At 65.3% G+C, this 14,184-nt stretch overlaps 6 protein-coding genes across 6 annotated transcripts in view; 3 read left to right on the plus strand and 3 right to left on the minus strand.

The window, feature by feature from the left end:
- Window positions 1-332: 332 nt before the first annotated feature.
- On the minus strand, window positions 333-776 carry PFL1_00521 (uncharacterized protein; the record flags this gene model as incomplete). The annotated part of the gene is made up of 1 exon (XM_007878015.1): window positions 333-776. One exon carries the CDS (start codon window positions 774-776, stop codon window positions 333-335), a length of 444 nt encoding a protein of 147 aa, XP_007876206.1.
- Window positions 777-1,950: 1,174 nt separating this feature from the next.
- PFL1_00522 (uncharacterized protein) lies at window positions 1,951-3,295 on the minus strand (the record flags this gene model as incomplete). The annotated part of the gene is made up of 2 exons (XM_007878016.1): window positions 1,951-2,801; window positions 2,983-3,295. The coding sequence occupies 2 exons, from the start codon at window positions 3,293-3,295 to the stop codon at window positions 1,951-1,953; spliced, it is 1,164 nt and encodes a 387-aa protein (XP_007876207.1).
- A 753-nt stretch (window positions 3,296-4,048) lies between these two features.
- On the plus strand, window positions 4,049-5,977 carry PFL1_00523 (uncharacterized protein; the record flags this gene model as incomplete). Its single annotated transcript, XM_007878017.1, has 9 exons — window positions 4,049-4,084; window positions 4,166-4,233; window positions 4,328-4,364; window positions 4,449-4,485; window positions 4,565-4,615; window positions 4,692-4,710; window positions 4,795-4,886; window positions 4,962-5,369; window positions 5,472-5,977. 9 exons carry the CDS (start codon window positions 4,049-4,051, stop codon window positions 5,975-5,977), a joined length of 1,254 nt encoding a protein of 417 aa, XP_007876208.1.
- Window positions 5,978-6,400: 423 nt separating this feature from the next.
- Window positions 6,401-8,986, minus strand: PFL1_00524 (uncharacterized protein; the record flags this gene model as incomplete). The annotated part of the gene is made up of 1 exon (XM_007878018.1): window positions 6,401-8,986. One exon carries the CDS (start codon window positions 8,984-8,986, stop codon window positions 6,401-6,403), a length of 2,586 nt encoding a protein of 861 aa, XP_007876209.1.
- Window positions 8,987-10,964: 1,978 nt separating this feature from the next.
- Window positions 10,965-11,923, plus strand: PFL1_00525 (uncharacterized protein; the record flags this gene model as incomplete). The annotated part of the gene is made up of 3 exons (XM_007878019.1): window positions 10,965-11,016; window positions 11,122-11,135; window positions 11,609-11,923. The coding sequence occupies 3 exons, from the start codon at window positions 10,965-10,967 to the stop codon at window positions 11,921-11,923; spliced, it is 381 nt and encodes a 126-aa protein (XP_007876210.1).
- Window positions 11,924-13,346: 1,423 nt separating this feature from the next.
- PFL1_00526 (uncharacterized protein) overlaps window positions 13,347-14,184 on the plus strand; it is a gene marked incomplete at both ends in the record, with an annotated part of 1,020 nt that continues 182 nt past the window's right edge. Inside the window, one exon of the mRNA XM_007878020.1 lies at window positions 13,347-14,103. Within this exon, the coding sequence (XP_007876211.1) occupies window positions 13,347-14,103 (757 nt within the window). The remainder of the gene's footprint in view (window positions 14,104-14,184) is intronic.

A 14,184-nucleotide genomic window follows, 5' to 3' on the forward strand; every position in this document is an offset into this window, starting at 1 on the left:
CGCCGCAGCATCGACACTCTTGCGACGCCACCTTGCGCCACGGTGGGACCCTAACACTAGGTCGCCAGTTTCCTTTTGAAAGAGCAAGCGGTAGACTTCGACAAGCTACGGTACAGCTCATACCGTCGTTCCAGAGTAGAGCTGCGGTGGCGAGAGCGAGGATTGCTGCCGCAGCAGTAGCGAGCAACGCTCGCTCCTAGGCGACGCTTGACCGCGCGGTCCTTCGTCGCGCGCAAAAGCGACCCGGTGTCTCACCTCTGGGGACCAAGACAAGCAAGCAAGATCGAGGTGGACCCCGTCCCTCTTGCGCGGCAATGAGATAGATTGAGGGCTTAACCAAGGTTCCTGCTGGTGCGGCCCTCTCCTCCAGTATCGAGGTCGCGCGCTACCTGCTTGCTTGTCTGCTTCTCTTCTCGTTCTTGCGGTCTCGAATCGAGATCCTGTAGATCCCCGCCGAGGCCCCGTGCGTATCGACCGAGCGCACCAACAGTACCTCGTTCGATGGGCAACCTGATGATCTCCCTGTGGTACTGGCAACAGGAGAACCAGCGCAGCTGGATTTGTCTGTCGTGCGATCCATAGCAGAGCTGAGTCTTAAAACGCAGAGCAGGCGGACGAGCGGATACCGACGGAAAACATGTCTCTGCGGACGTCCCGAGGCGCGATGGCCGCCTGGAACCGTCCGTCCGTCCTAGTCTGCTTGAACTTCTAACGTCGTGTGGGTTGGGCGTGCCTCCTGATCCTTCTAGATCACGTCGCAGCTGCTTTCCATGCATGCACCTCCTGTGCTCGTGATCATATCGAAGCCTGTCTTGCTGTATCTTGGCTCCGTGCCTGTCGCTCGGTCAACGATGCAACGAGGAAGGTATGCAGGGGTGCCGTGCCGCGCCGTGTCGTACCGTAGTATGTATCCTGGTCGAGGCATCCGGGTCCTAGCGTACCAGCCTCGTCATACCCTGCTCGGCCTACCGACCGGACGACCGAAGGTGGGTGAGATGAAACGAGGACGACGTCCGGATGTGATCGCCCTCCTGGCTGCCGACAATACGGAGGGGTGGAGATGGCGGAGCTGATCGCGACGTGGGCCGTCCATCGGATGAGGTGGGTCGGCGGCCCCCCTCCCCGCCAACCTTCCACCCCGGCAGACCAGACAACCACCTGCACCTGCAACGGTAGCAGCCATGCGAGGTGGAAGCTGCGCGGAGAGACGGTGGTCCAGACCCGCCTTCCCCTGCGTCCATCTCACTTTTGTCGAGAGCATGTGCAGCCAGCATGATGGCGGCAAGCACAAAACGAGGCCAGACTGGGCTCGAGCCAGCTACCTCGTGCCCATCGGACCGACACCGAATCGTCGCGTTTATTCGACACGAAATCCAACCTCGACGGCCCCGTCCGTCTCGCTCCGGTTCCGAAAAGACAGGAATGCCAGCGCTCGACCATCTTGATCCGACCGAACCTTTCGAGTGACACAGACTCGGCGGATCGCCACACACATGCGCTCACAGACCCGACCTGCGAATCGAAATCGAAGGCTGCGATGCCAGCTTCCATCGAGCTCTGGAGTGTGTCGGAGAAAGCGAGGGAGAGGGGCAGAGGCTCGGTGCGAGCGACCGATCTATACTACAAAGGAGGGATGGTCCGGCCAGGGAAGCGCGACGCAGAAGCGAACAGCGGGTAGCGACGGCAGCCGCTCGACGCGGGACAGGGCAGCGATGGCCATCGCCTTGCGACCGACGTGACCTAGCCCGGGAAGATCCCGAAGGCATTTTGGGGAGCAGTGAAGCTGGCTTGCTGCCTGCAAAGACCCGACGCCTCTGCTCGGTTGCCGCTGACACGGCATAATTTGTTTTGGTGCGGCGCCTTCGTCTGCGCCCTCCGCCGCAAGTTCCCCGCGGAGCAGCTGCCCCTGCTCCTGCCCCCGCCTCGGCCCAACGGTGACACGGAGACCCATCAGGCGGCGCCGGTCCTGGCGGCGTGGAGCTGGACAGCGCCGACGGCGGCCGTCTCGGCGAGGCGCCTCGCCGAGCTGTCGAGCTGTCCGAGGAGCAATGTCGTCTCGAGACGGCTGGGCTCGGCGGGGATCTTGAAGAGTCGGTTGACGTCCTCGATGGGGAGCGGGGCGAGCCCCTGGGCCTCTCGCGAAGCGTTCTCGGCCTTCTTCCGCGCGAGGTAGGCCTCGGCCTTGGCCTTCTCCCTTGCCAGCTGTCGCGCCTGGAAGCCGACGTTGCCCGCCTCGGCGGCGTGCTCCTCGAGGATCTCGAGCGTCGCCTCGAGCGAAGATGCGAGGACGGGCTCGAGGGCGAGGTTGAGAGACGTGTGCGAGGGCCCGAGGGCGGCGGTGGGCGGGTTGACGAGCAGCTCCGACGTCGAGGGAGGCACAATTGACGGCGCGGGGGCTGAGGGGGTGGAGATGCTGCTGAGGAAGGCGTCGAGGAGCGCAGTGTTTCGGAGCGCGACGGGGATCTCGACGAGGACGTTGGCAAAGGTGAGCTTGTGGTCGATGAGGCTCTGAGTGTGGAACTTGCCAGCCCGGTGGGCCTCGATAAACGACGGCGAGAGGCGGTAGGCCTTGACCGAGGTGTTGCCCTGGGCCGACTGGGCGAGGTCGTGGACGATGAGGACGCCCTTGCCCTTGCCGCTGGCGCCCTCACGCTCCATCAGGCCGGCGATGGCGGCGAGGCCGTCGACGACCGACGAGTTGAGGAAGGCACCCAGGAAGCAGCCCTGGTAGAGGCCGACGGGGTTGGCGTCGGCGTTGACGTCGCGCAGCAGTCGGACCATGTCGCTCGTGTACCGCGTGGCTGCAGGAGGCGGACCGACGACGAAAGAGAGGGCGAGGCGAGGCGACAATGTCAGTATGCTCGAGCCATGGGATGGAGGTGGTGCCTCTTGCTGCGGTTGACGCCATGGGGGATGGAGAATACCGTGCCTCCACTCGACAAGGAGGCAGTACGGGCAAAGGGGAGGGCGAGCCCTACTTACCGTTCCTGCTGGCGCGGTCGTCGTCCTCGTCCCTGTCGCCTCCTCGCCCGGGGTTGGGGAGGGCAAATACGTTGGAGACCTCGAGGGTTCCGCCGAGGTCCATGCCGAGAAGGGTGCCGGAAGCGGCGGCGGGGTGGGCGTCCCTGCAGTGCTTGACAATCTTTGTGAGTGCGAGGCCGTCGAGGCGGACCGAGGTGATCTCATCCGAGTCGAGTTCGAGGGCCTCGAGGGCGGCGCGGTCGAGCTCCGACTGACGCTTGTCGGCGGGGGCGGGCTTGGCCTCGAGGGCGGCGCTGGCGGTCTTTGCCGACATGATGGCGGCGGCGGCGGCGGCGGCGGTTATCGGTGGTGCTGATGAGTGCAAGCCGGCGGCGGTGTGCGAGATGACGGCGTCGGCAAGGCAAAAGTGCGAGTGTGGGCCGAGGATCGAAGTCGAAATGCGGAGGATGAAGGGTATCGATGGCGGTCCAAGGTGATGATGGTGGCCAGTCGCGGTTGGAGGTGTTGGCTGCTGGCCTGGGCTGGGCTGGCTGGCTGGGCTGCGCGGCGAGAAGCAAGCAAGGCTGGGGCAGGCAGGCAGGCGGGCGGGCGGGCAGGCAGGCAGGCAGGGTTGCGCACAATTTTCTTCCTCGCCTGGCGGCGTGCTGTCCTCCCCTAGCCTGGCAGCAACTCGAGAATTCAGAAGCCAGAGAAGGGGTCCTCGCATTTTCGGAAGCGACGATCCAAGGCCAGCGTGGGATGTTGCTTCACTCGGCCGTAGGCACTCTGCTCGCGCGGCACCCGGCACCCGGCACCCGGCGGGCCACCGACCGCACGACGCTCCTCCACACGGCCAGCCTGGCACGTTTTGGTTGGCACGTTTGCCCGACGCTGCCCTTCCTTCCACCTCCCTCGCCTTCGAGCGTCTCGACCTCATTCCTACCTCTCGATCCCCTTGAATGTCAACCACCCCTTTCCCTGCAGCCACACTATCCGTTCTTGGCTCTGCTCCTAGATCGCGCCAGACCTTGCCTCCTTCTCTTCGGCTCGATCCCAGCTGACGGCAGGACGACCGGCCTCGCGCACCATGGCGGCCAACTTTCTCGCCAGGGCCCATGTCGTGGTGAGCCCGTCCTGATCCAGGATCAGCGCGCCGCCCTCATGCTGAAAACGCTGTCCGTGCATATCCTACCCCGCTCGACAGCCTCTCGGCATCGTGGCCATCTACACCGGCTTCCTGTGCGCCATGTTCACGCCCTTGATCCAGAAGCAGTGCGTGGCGGCTGCGCATCTCTCTCTCTCTCTCGCCGTACACGCCGTCACTGACAACAACGACCGGCTGCGCTGCTGCTTGAGCCCGCGACAGCTTCCTCTTCCTACACAAGATCCCGTTCCCTCTCTTTGTGAGGTCGCCTGCATGTTGACCGGCGAACAAGGACCGCGCGGGCAAGCTGGCTGACTGAATGCGCTTTGATCCCATCGTCCAGGCCGACTTTGACCATCCCGAACGCTACGGTCTGGCCCGTGGGTGACACTCTCCGCTGCATTCCCAGCCAATTCGAGCTCACCGACACCTGCCTGCCTTGGCCCGTCCCACATGCAGCCTTCAAGACGCGCAACTTTCGTCTGACGACAGCCGACAACGTCTCCATTGGTGAGCTGCCGGCGTCCGCTTCGTGATAAGCAGAGCACCGTGCTCAATGGCTACACCCTTCTGTATCTCTCTCTAGGCGCCTGGCACATCCTTCCGTGAGTGCCGCTCCCGGCAGAGCGGACGATCGGGCCCCGCACGCGACTTGACGCTAGTACGCCAACCTCTTTCGCCGTCGACAGCGAGGCATTCTATCAAGCGCAGGACACCCACGATGGGCCAATCGCGGATGACCTCTTCGACGACGCGCTGAAGCAGTATCCGACGATCATCTGTGAGTCACATTCTCTGCGTGTCGAGAGCCGGAGCGCCGAAGCTGAGCAAAGCCAGAGCACGTCCCGCGCGCCAGACCTGCACGGCAACGCGGCCAACCGCGCCGCACCCTTCCGGATCCGCGCCTACTCGTCGCTCTCGACCCGGCTCGCGGTCAACGTGATCGCCATCGACTACCGGGGGTTCGGCGACTCGGATGGCGATCCGAGCGAACGCGGCGTAGTGCTGGACGCACGCGCCGCCTTTGACTTTGTCCGTACCCGCAGCGGGCACACCGACGGCAGCGGCATCGTCGTCTTCGGACAGAGCCTGGGCAGCGGGGTGGCAGCCGCCGTCACGCACGAGCTGCACGAGCAGGGCACGCCGCCCCAGGCCGTGGTCCTGATGGCCGCCTACTCGTCGATCAACGCCGTGATTAGCAACTTTAGGATCGCCGGCCTCTTGCCCGTCCTCGCGCCGCTCAAGCTCATTCCCGGTGCACAGCGTGAGTCCCTCAGGCCCGGCATCTTTGACCTTGGCGCGCAGCGGTCGTTGACGTCCCCGTCGCCGCGTCCCTCGGCCCCGTCCTGCACGCGGTCGCACGCAGACCTGGTGGAAAAGTACCAGGTGACAAAGTTCGCAACCGACCAACGTCTTCCGCGCCTCCTTCTGCCGCTACCCGATCTCCAAGCGGCCGTGTCCGAAACGGCCAGCGACGAGGGACCTTCTAAAGGCGTCGGCAGTGGCGACGGGAGCGAGGGAAGCACGACGTCGAGGAAGCCGCACATTGTCATTCTGCACGCCGACGACGATGCCATTATCCCCGTCTCGCACAGCCGGGTGCTGTGGGACGCCCTCGTCTCTTCGCACACGCAGCACCACGGCGCCCCGCCCGCCGTGCGGACCAGGACCATCGAGCGCTTCGCAGAGGTGCACCAGTTTCACCTCGATCCGATACCCCCCTCTTTCTCATCGTCGTCGTCATCAAATGGGGATGCGACCGGGGCCAAGGCGACGTATATCCGCACTCTGCACGGCGGACATGACCATCTTACCGAAGGAGCCGTAGATCAACTCGGCCTCGCTGCTGGCCTCCTGCCGCGCCGAGCGTGAGGGGCCAACTTCCACCGACATCGATCTAGATGCCAGACCTGACGAGCTCGCCAACTCCGCAACCGCCGTCGAGCTTCAGGGACGTAGTCGGATCGCCCGCAACGCCTGCACCTGCCTGGTATCGGCGCTCGATGGGGTTGCAAGGTGGCGATAGGTGCAAGGTGACCATGGAATACACTCTGATGCGAGAAATGCGGGGGAAAAAGGGCCGTGCTATCCTGTGAGTGTTTGGAGACCTGGCTGACCTGCTCGGCGACGCGACCGCGTCCGGCCCGGCCGCCGATGGGGTATATGTTATGAGGCGGCGAGGTCCGACCCTGATCCGTCGAGGTTGGCTCCGCTTCCGGTTCCCCTCGTCCGCGCGCCGCCCGCGCCGCGAGACCGACGTTCTTCGCCCCGTCGTCCGGTCCTCCCCTCAACTCTTCACGTCTGGTATGCCGCCAGCGCGTAGAGGCCGCTCTCTCTGCCCAGCAGACCGTAGCCGAGCAGCACCTCCATCTTCCTGCTGTGCCAGCCCGTGTCTCCCGATACGTGGCCGTTGGCGTCCGAGAGGGCCTGCAGCGCCCTGCGACGCGGATGGTCTGGCGGCAGGTCGCGTATCACCTCTTCCCTCGGCTCGAGCTTGGCGTCGGCCGGGAACGTCGAGACGGGGTGCCGCGAGCGCGAGCGCGAGTGCGATGCCCCGGACGTCGAGTGCGCTCGGCGTAGCGAGGGCAGCACCGGCCTCTTGCCCAGCAGCGAGCGCGATCGCGACATCATGTCGTCGTCGCCGCCGCCGCCGCCGCCGCCGCCACCGCGCAGGCCACCTCGATCCGCCCCACGAGACGAGGCCAGCGCGCCGTACGTGCCATGCGGGTCGTCGAGCGCATCGGGATCGGGTCCAGCCGCCGTGTCGACCACCCAGCCTCTCCGACCGGCGCCCCAGATGACACGCCAGGCTCCGAAGCCGCCCCGCACGGTCCGCAGCGAAGACTCCGAGAGGCCGACCACGCGCAGGTTGGTGGCGGGGCGCGGCCGCGGCGTGTTTGGGTCGACGGCGGTGCCCGACTTGAACCCCATCATGGCGAGCTGCTGCGAGATGGGGATCGGCGGGACGCTGGTGCAGGGCCCTAGCAGGATCGTCTGCAGCTGAACCGCGTTGATGCCGATGCCGCTGTGCGAACCCAGAACGCCCGGCGCGTTGGCGAGCGGCAGCGTGGCCGTGCACGATTCGGCAAGCTCGAGCACCTGGACGTTGGGCGCCTTGTCCCGCAGCAGCCTGCTGACCGCCGCCAGCGATATCGTCGGACAGTGGGCGAGACCGAGGTCGAGCAGGGCCGGCTGCGGCGTGACGGCGGCGAGGATGTCGTCGGTGAGCACGCATCCTCCCATGTCGAGGTAGCGCATCCGACCCGAGCGGAAGCATGGCGCCGTGGTGACAATGCAGCGGAGGTCGTGAGGGTCCAAGCAAGTCGGGAACGAGATCGTGCCGGCAAGGGAGAGCTCGATGAGCTCGTCCGTCGCCGGCGAGTCGACGAGAAGCTCGGTGATTGACTCCGAAGTGAGCCGCCGGCAAAAGGCGAGCGAGAGGCTCTCGAGGCGAAGGTCGCTCGCGGCGCCGAGCGCTCGAAGGAGCGCCGGATCGGCCTTGGTGCGCGAGAGATCCAGGTGGGTCAACCTCGGGAAGGCCATGACGAAGGGGTTGAGCAGCTCGTTGGGCAGCGTGACGCCAGACAGGCCTAGACGCTGCAAGGAGGGGAAAGTGGTCGCCCTCGCAGGATGCCTCGTGGGGCCGTCGCCCCTCCTGCGTGTCGAGACGGAACGCGCTGCATCGACGGCGCCTGCGCCCGCGGTCCGCGGTTCGGCGGTCCGGCCTCTTCCCCTCCGCTCCTCCTCGTCGTCACCGCCGTCATCGTCGTCGTCGTCCATGTCCGACTCCTCCAGGACGGTGTCGGTGAGTCGGCCGCTGAACTTGCGCAGATGCTCGTTGACAAACTGCTCCATGGCCTGCTCAAACTTTTTGGATATGCACTCGCACAGGTCGAGGCTCTGGAGCATCTTGTGTGAGCGGGCGGCGTGCCGTTCGACCGAGACGCCGCGCAGCCGGGTGGGCTTGCTGTCCTCGCCATCGCGGAAGAGGAGGGCCTCGAGGACGTCGTTGCTCAGCGCGCTGTCCATGGTCTCGCTGGCGCCAAACGCCACGAGCCCCTCTGCGGCCGTGACGAGCGCCAAGAGGCGGGCGGGGGTGACGAAGCGGCGCTCCATGCCTTCGCCAATGGTCCTCCGCATGCCCTGGGTGCGGAAGTTGGAAAAGTCGAGCAGCCGCACCCACTGGTGGACCGTGCTGGCCTCGTCGTCGTACTGGCGCAGCGTGACGTGGTACCTGGGCTGCTCGGCCGACGACGTCACGTCCTCTGTCCAGATCAGCTCCACCTCGCCGTCGTCGTCGGCGTTGATGCGGACCATGTCGCGCTGGCGGCGAGGCGCAGGCGAATCGGCCGCCTGAGTCTGCCTGTACCCGGGCGCTGGGCTCTGGTTGCGGCTCGAGGGCGGGCTCATGAGCGAGAGGCGGCTGGTGCCCGAGGCTGAGACGACGAGGCGGTGTCCGGAGGCGTGGGCGAAGCCGGCGGCGGCGACCATGTTGACAAAGGATGCCGGGTCGGTGGGATCGAGGTTGACGGTGCCGGTCTGGGCATAGGTCTCGTAGGCGCTGGCGAGGTGGGCCGCGCCGAGGGTGCGGAGGAGCAGGCTGAAGCTGTAGGGGAGGGTGATCTGGACGCGCCTAAAGAGGAGGACCCGGGCCTCGTAGTAGAATGCGCGGTTGACGAGGCATAGCGAGTAGAGGGTCCTCCTCACGTCGGACTGGGTGGAGGAGACGCGGCGGCCATCGTGGTGTGCCGAGGGGAGGCCGTGCGGGTCGATGTTGCGGTAGGCCGACTTTGGGATGGCATCGAGCCAGATGAGGGCGATAATCTCGCGCAGGATCTCGGGGGGCAGGTCAGAGATGGTGAGCGGGCTATCGCGCTCCATGGCGCGCTGAGCGCCGAGCAGAAGCAGCGAGCGGGAGGGCGGTCGGGCGGGCGGTCGGACAGGGTTGACGCTGCTGCGGCGGTAGCAAGGGGTAGGGGCCTTTTGTTGGAATCGAAAGAGGTGGTCGCCGCTGTCGTGGGCAGGTGGTGGCGAGCAGGTAGAGCAGAGCAGCTGGCGATACCGGCAGGTCGATGGTGAGAGCGATGGAGCGGGGTCGAAGCACGGCAGAGAGGCAAGAGAGATTAGATTGGTGGGATGAGGTTGGCTGACAAGAGGAAGCAAGGCGGAGCGAGGAGGACCAGCAATGACGGGCGGGGCTGTCACACTTAGGGCTCGCTTGGCTGCGCCCGGGCCGCCTGCCGCCAAATCCAAAAAAAAGATAAGCAGCGCGCTTGCCAGCCAGCCCGGCGTCGACCTCTGTGCATCCGTGCGTCGCCGGGCAGCCCGCTCCTCCACAACTCGCCTCGCGTCCAACGGAGCCAGGGCGTGGCGTGGCTTTGCTTGCTTTTGCCAGCGCGGGGCCACGCGCTCCGCCCACTTCCGGATGCCGAGCCTTGGTCCACCTCGCAACCAGCCTCCTCTCTCTCGCCTCGCCTCAACTCTGGCTGAGCCCTGCGGTGCCCGTCCTCCTCTAGAGCAGGCTCTGCTGTAGACGGACTTACATTGCCATCAGCGCGAGGCTCTGGCTGGGAGCGAGCCAAGCATGTCGCCAGCTGCAACCATCCTGCCATCAGACCTCGTATTGGTGGCCTGCTGGGCAGCCACCTGCTGTACGTAGTTCGCCCATGGCTGGAGGGCAGGTAGGCAGCCAGCCAAGCCCGGCGAAACGAGAGCACCGCTCTGGCTCAGCCATCTGAGCCTGCCCGCCGCCGCCGCCGCCGAAATTCGAGGCCCGTCCTGCGAACGTCTCGCGCGAGTGAAATCCCCCAACAGAGAAAATTCGAAAAACTTCAAAAATCGCCAGAGGAGCCAGACCAACCTCGGCCGAAGCGCAGATCGACTTCGATCACTTGCCAAAATTCCGAGCAAGCCCTGCCTCGAAGCCGCTGCCCGCATCCTGGCGCTGGCGCTGGCGCGGGGCCGGGCATGGGTTTGGCCAGCTAGCCGGCCCAAGTCGCTTCCGCCAGCCAGCCAGCCAGCCAAGCCTGTGAGGTGGTGTGGGAAGGCAGTCAAGTGCAGCTCGACCGCCGCCCGGCCCAGTGCTGCCCCAGCCGGGCCCAGCCCAGCCCAGCCCAGCCCAGCCCAGCCCAGCGCAGCCAGGCAACGCCAGACGTCTGCTCGTCACCCGTCCCCGACCTCCATCGTTCCACCCTCCTAACCCCTTACGGTCCCTCTCATCAAGAATCCGCAAAAGTAAGTTGGCGCACCACCCGCTCGGCCCGAATCGCTGCCACGGCGTCCAACGAGACATCGCCAACGACATCGACATTCCGCCACCACCCGCCAGTCGTAACACTGCCGCATCGCGCCCTACCGACCCCCAACCGACGAACCGATACAAAGGTCAGCTTGCTCCGATCGACCTGAGCTACCTTTCGACCCTGGACCCATGCCGCTTCCGCCTTCATCGGCCTCGGAAATGCTGGCCTTAGAGCCTGCCGGACGGACTGCAGAGAAGCCTTGCTTCCTGCTGCCAGCGCGACTTTGCTGGTCCTCGGACGACCTTGTCTATGGCGACACCTATGCGGCAGATTCACTTCATCGGGATAGGCAGACCATCGCACCGACGGCGTCTGACCTGATGCAAGGTCCTGCCGACCGAATCAGCAGGGAACAGGCAGCCGGCTTCGACCTTCCTCGCACCGTCCGGCTTTATCGCTGCTGGGATCGTATACGGCACCCCGAACATAGAACCGCCAGCCCCGACTTCGATCAGCGACGTCTCTGAACGCCGAGGCTCGGCATTCATCATCACGAACTTCTCTGGACAGGTGGACTTACGCTCCGTACTGTTGCTGCTCGCTCTGATTTGCTGCAGATGGCTCCCACCGACAAGGCACAGAAGGGCAGGAAGACCCGATCGGCTCTTAGTGAGTCTCCTTGACCTTCTTTGGACAGACACGGGATGCGCGTGCACCTGGCCGAATCTTGAAGCTGACCATGCCCTCCCAACTTTGCGCTTGCCACCCTGACAGACGACGTCGTCACTGTTAGTACCACTCGACTTCATCTTTTACGGCGGTCCCCGCCGTATGTCGCATCGGGCCACGGGGACGGGCCGGCGATGCTGGGCCACGGAGGGCAGAGCCGGTGGTGGAATGACTCGGGAGGTCATGGCCTGGACGAGCCGGGCAGGATAGGTCATCTTGCGGACCTGGGTCTGTTCTGCCCGGAGGACTTAGTGGCAGGCCGCCCGGGCAAATTGGCAGACGCGGAGGAATGGACATCATCGCCTGCGTCTGCGACGACAGGCTTGTCCAGCCATGATAGGAGGAGGAAAGCAGGGCGTTCCGATGCAGGCACCTGGCAGGGCATAATGGTGCCAAGGACGGATGGACTGGCGGAGCAGCCCACGTAAAGGGAAAGGGACACAGGGCCACGCCACCATGGCGAGTACTCTGGTGACGGCCGCGCTGACCTTGCATCCCTCCTCTTCGCCCCTGCCGCCGCCCACACACACAGAGGGAGTACACCATCCACCTCCACAGGCGCGTCCACGATGTCGCCTTCAAGAAGCGCGCTCCCAAGGCCGTCAAGGCCGTCATCGAGTTCGCTCAGAAGACGATGGGCACCAAGGACGTCCGCATCGACCCCAAGCTGAACCAGGAGATCTGGAAGTTCGGTGTCAAGGACTTCCCCAGGCGACTGCGCGTGCGCCTCGAGCGCAAGAGGAACGACGACGAGGGTGCCAAGGAGAAGCTCTACACATACGCCGTCCCGATCCTCGGCCTCGGCAACGCCAAGGGCCTTCAAACCACTGTCATCGACCAGGAGTAAGCGTCTCACCCGCGCTCTCTCTCTTTCGTCGTCTTCGCCGCGACCCTGCACTCTCCCAACATCATCCCGGCCGGCGACGGCGACGAGGGCGACGATGAGGGTCGACCGACATAGGAAGCCCGTCCAAAAATGAGTGAGGCGTCCTCGACGGGCACGGCACGGGGAGTTCCGCTCTTTTTCCTCCTCTGCCCCCGCCCTGTCCGGGGTCGGCTTGCTTTTGTACCCATACGCACACACGTGGCCCTCGACCTCGACCTATGTCATCCCCATGCATTCGTGTTCAAGTCACAGCCCATTCCCAGAGCCCCGCTGTTGCGTGATCTCGCTCGCTGTTTGCGGCTGGGCCAGGAAGGCCGACGCGGTTGGAAGAAGCAGGACGCTGTCGTGCCGGCGGCGCACGAGACGAGGTCAGACTGTCAGCCAGGCCGTCTCTGTGCGCGCAGATGTGTTTGAAGTCTGGCCTGCTCGACAGGCCAAGTTGGTGGCCTCGAAACCACCTCGCAGCCGGCGTCGCGAGCGGCAGCTGGATCGCTTTCTGCCGTCGAAGTTGTCCTCCGGGGCCACCACGCGGCGCCGAGCGACTAACTAATGCGTCTGCAGGCGGCGCCGGTGCGGGTTCTTTGTTTGGGTGAGGCGTCTGCTTGACATCGGTCGATGCGTCGAGAGTTTTGTATTTGGAATTGCGCGTCCAGGCCAGGGCCCTTGTTTCTTTTTTTAAATTGCGCCCAGCTTGGTGGTCAAAGGCCAGAGGCTGGAGGGCCTAGGCAGGCCAGGCCTAGGCTCGGCCTGGCCAGAGCTGGGCTGGCACGCTGGCCTGGCTGGTTTGGCTGGCTGGCTTGATGAGCCGGCCGGCCGGTCGGCTCGGTCGTCGCCCTGCCTGCGCCTCGCTCTCCCCTACCCTCGCCTCTCTCCCTCTATCAGCGTGGCCCCTCTGAACTCCCTTGCTTGACCCTATTACTCGCTTGCGCGGCACTCCGTTCCATCCTGCCACCGATCCCCTCCACGCCCGCCCTCACGCCCCCGTCCATCTTCGACCCCTCTCCCCTTCGACCGCCCTCCATCCACCCTCGATACCTTCGCTGCCCCTGCACGACTCTCGTTTGCTCGCCATCGCCATCGCTGCCGAACATACCACAGCTCCGATCCTCCGCGCGTCGGCATCCACGGCGCACGCTAGCCAACAAGGGACTCGAACTTCGAAGCCTCACGCCCAACTCCGACCTCTCTCCGACGACCTGAGCCGCCCCATTGCTTCAAGGACGACACACCTTATCAACTGGAGCACTAGGAGGCCGCACACCAGCATCTCAGTGCGAGCTTCCCCTGGGCGCCTTTGAGCACACGCACGCACCCACCCACGCTCACACACGCGTCTTGCCATCTAGCGCACCTTGCGACCTCACCGCACCAGCGTCTGCCCACCATGTCCGCCGTCTACTCGATCTACACCTCGCCCAACCATGCGCCCATCCCCAACCACCTGCCGACGCTGATCGTCACCCCCTACGGCCAGCCCCACCACACCCTCTACTCGTACATCCACACCAATTTCAACAAGGAGACCTACCTGCTTACCCCTTCGCCTCAGGGCGACCTCTGCGTCGCCAAGATGGTGCCCCCTCCCGGCTCGCGCGGCCCTGGCGGCCCCGGCTCGTCCGATGGCGGGCACTCGGCGGCAAACAACGACCGGACGGTGCGGTGCGAGGCATCGCGTAACCTGCGATGGTCGATTACCAACACCGGCATCAACGCCCCCGTCTACAAGCTGACGCTGCCCAACCCAGATGCGCCGGGCAACGAGCAGCCCCTCTTCCAAATATCCAAGCCCAACCCCAACGCGACGTGGTGGACCATGTTTTATTTCACCTACGCCGGCCACCTCATCCCGCCCAAGCGGATCGAGTTTGGCAAGATCCAGAAGAATGCCGCGGCGGGCAGCGGCGGCGGCGGAGGCACGAGGGTCAGCATCACGGGCAAGTCGGCCGAGGAAAAGGCCGTCTGGCAGACGCTGGGCGAGGGCAACGAGGACATGGTCGAGTGGATCGTGCTCTGCGCGGCGCTCAACGTGCTCGACGACGAGATCATCAAGGCGGCTCAGAAGAGCGAGACTCACGCCGCGCCGAGCGGTGCCAAGGCCATCCCTTCGAGCCGGCCGTCGGCGGGCAACGGTGGCCCCAGGAGTCCGGCGGGCGGACCCAAGATGGGCATGCCGATGCCGATGCCTGGAGGCCCCCTCGGAGCGATGCCGGGCGGCGGACCTC

Source organism: Pseudozyma flocculosa, assembly GCF_000417875.1.
Source record: "Pseudozyma flocculosa PF-1 unplaced genomic scaffold scaffold00001, whole genome shotgun sequence".
Classification (NCBI taxonomy): Eukaryota; Fungi; Basidiomycota; class Ustilaginomycetes; order Ustilaginales; family Ustilaginaceae; genus Pseudozyma; species Pseudozyma flocculosa.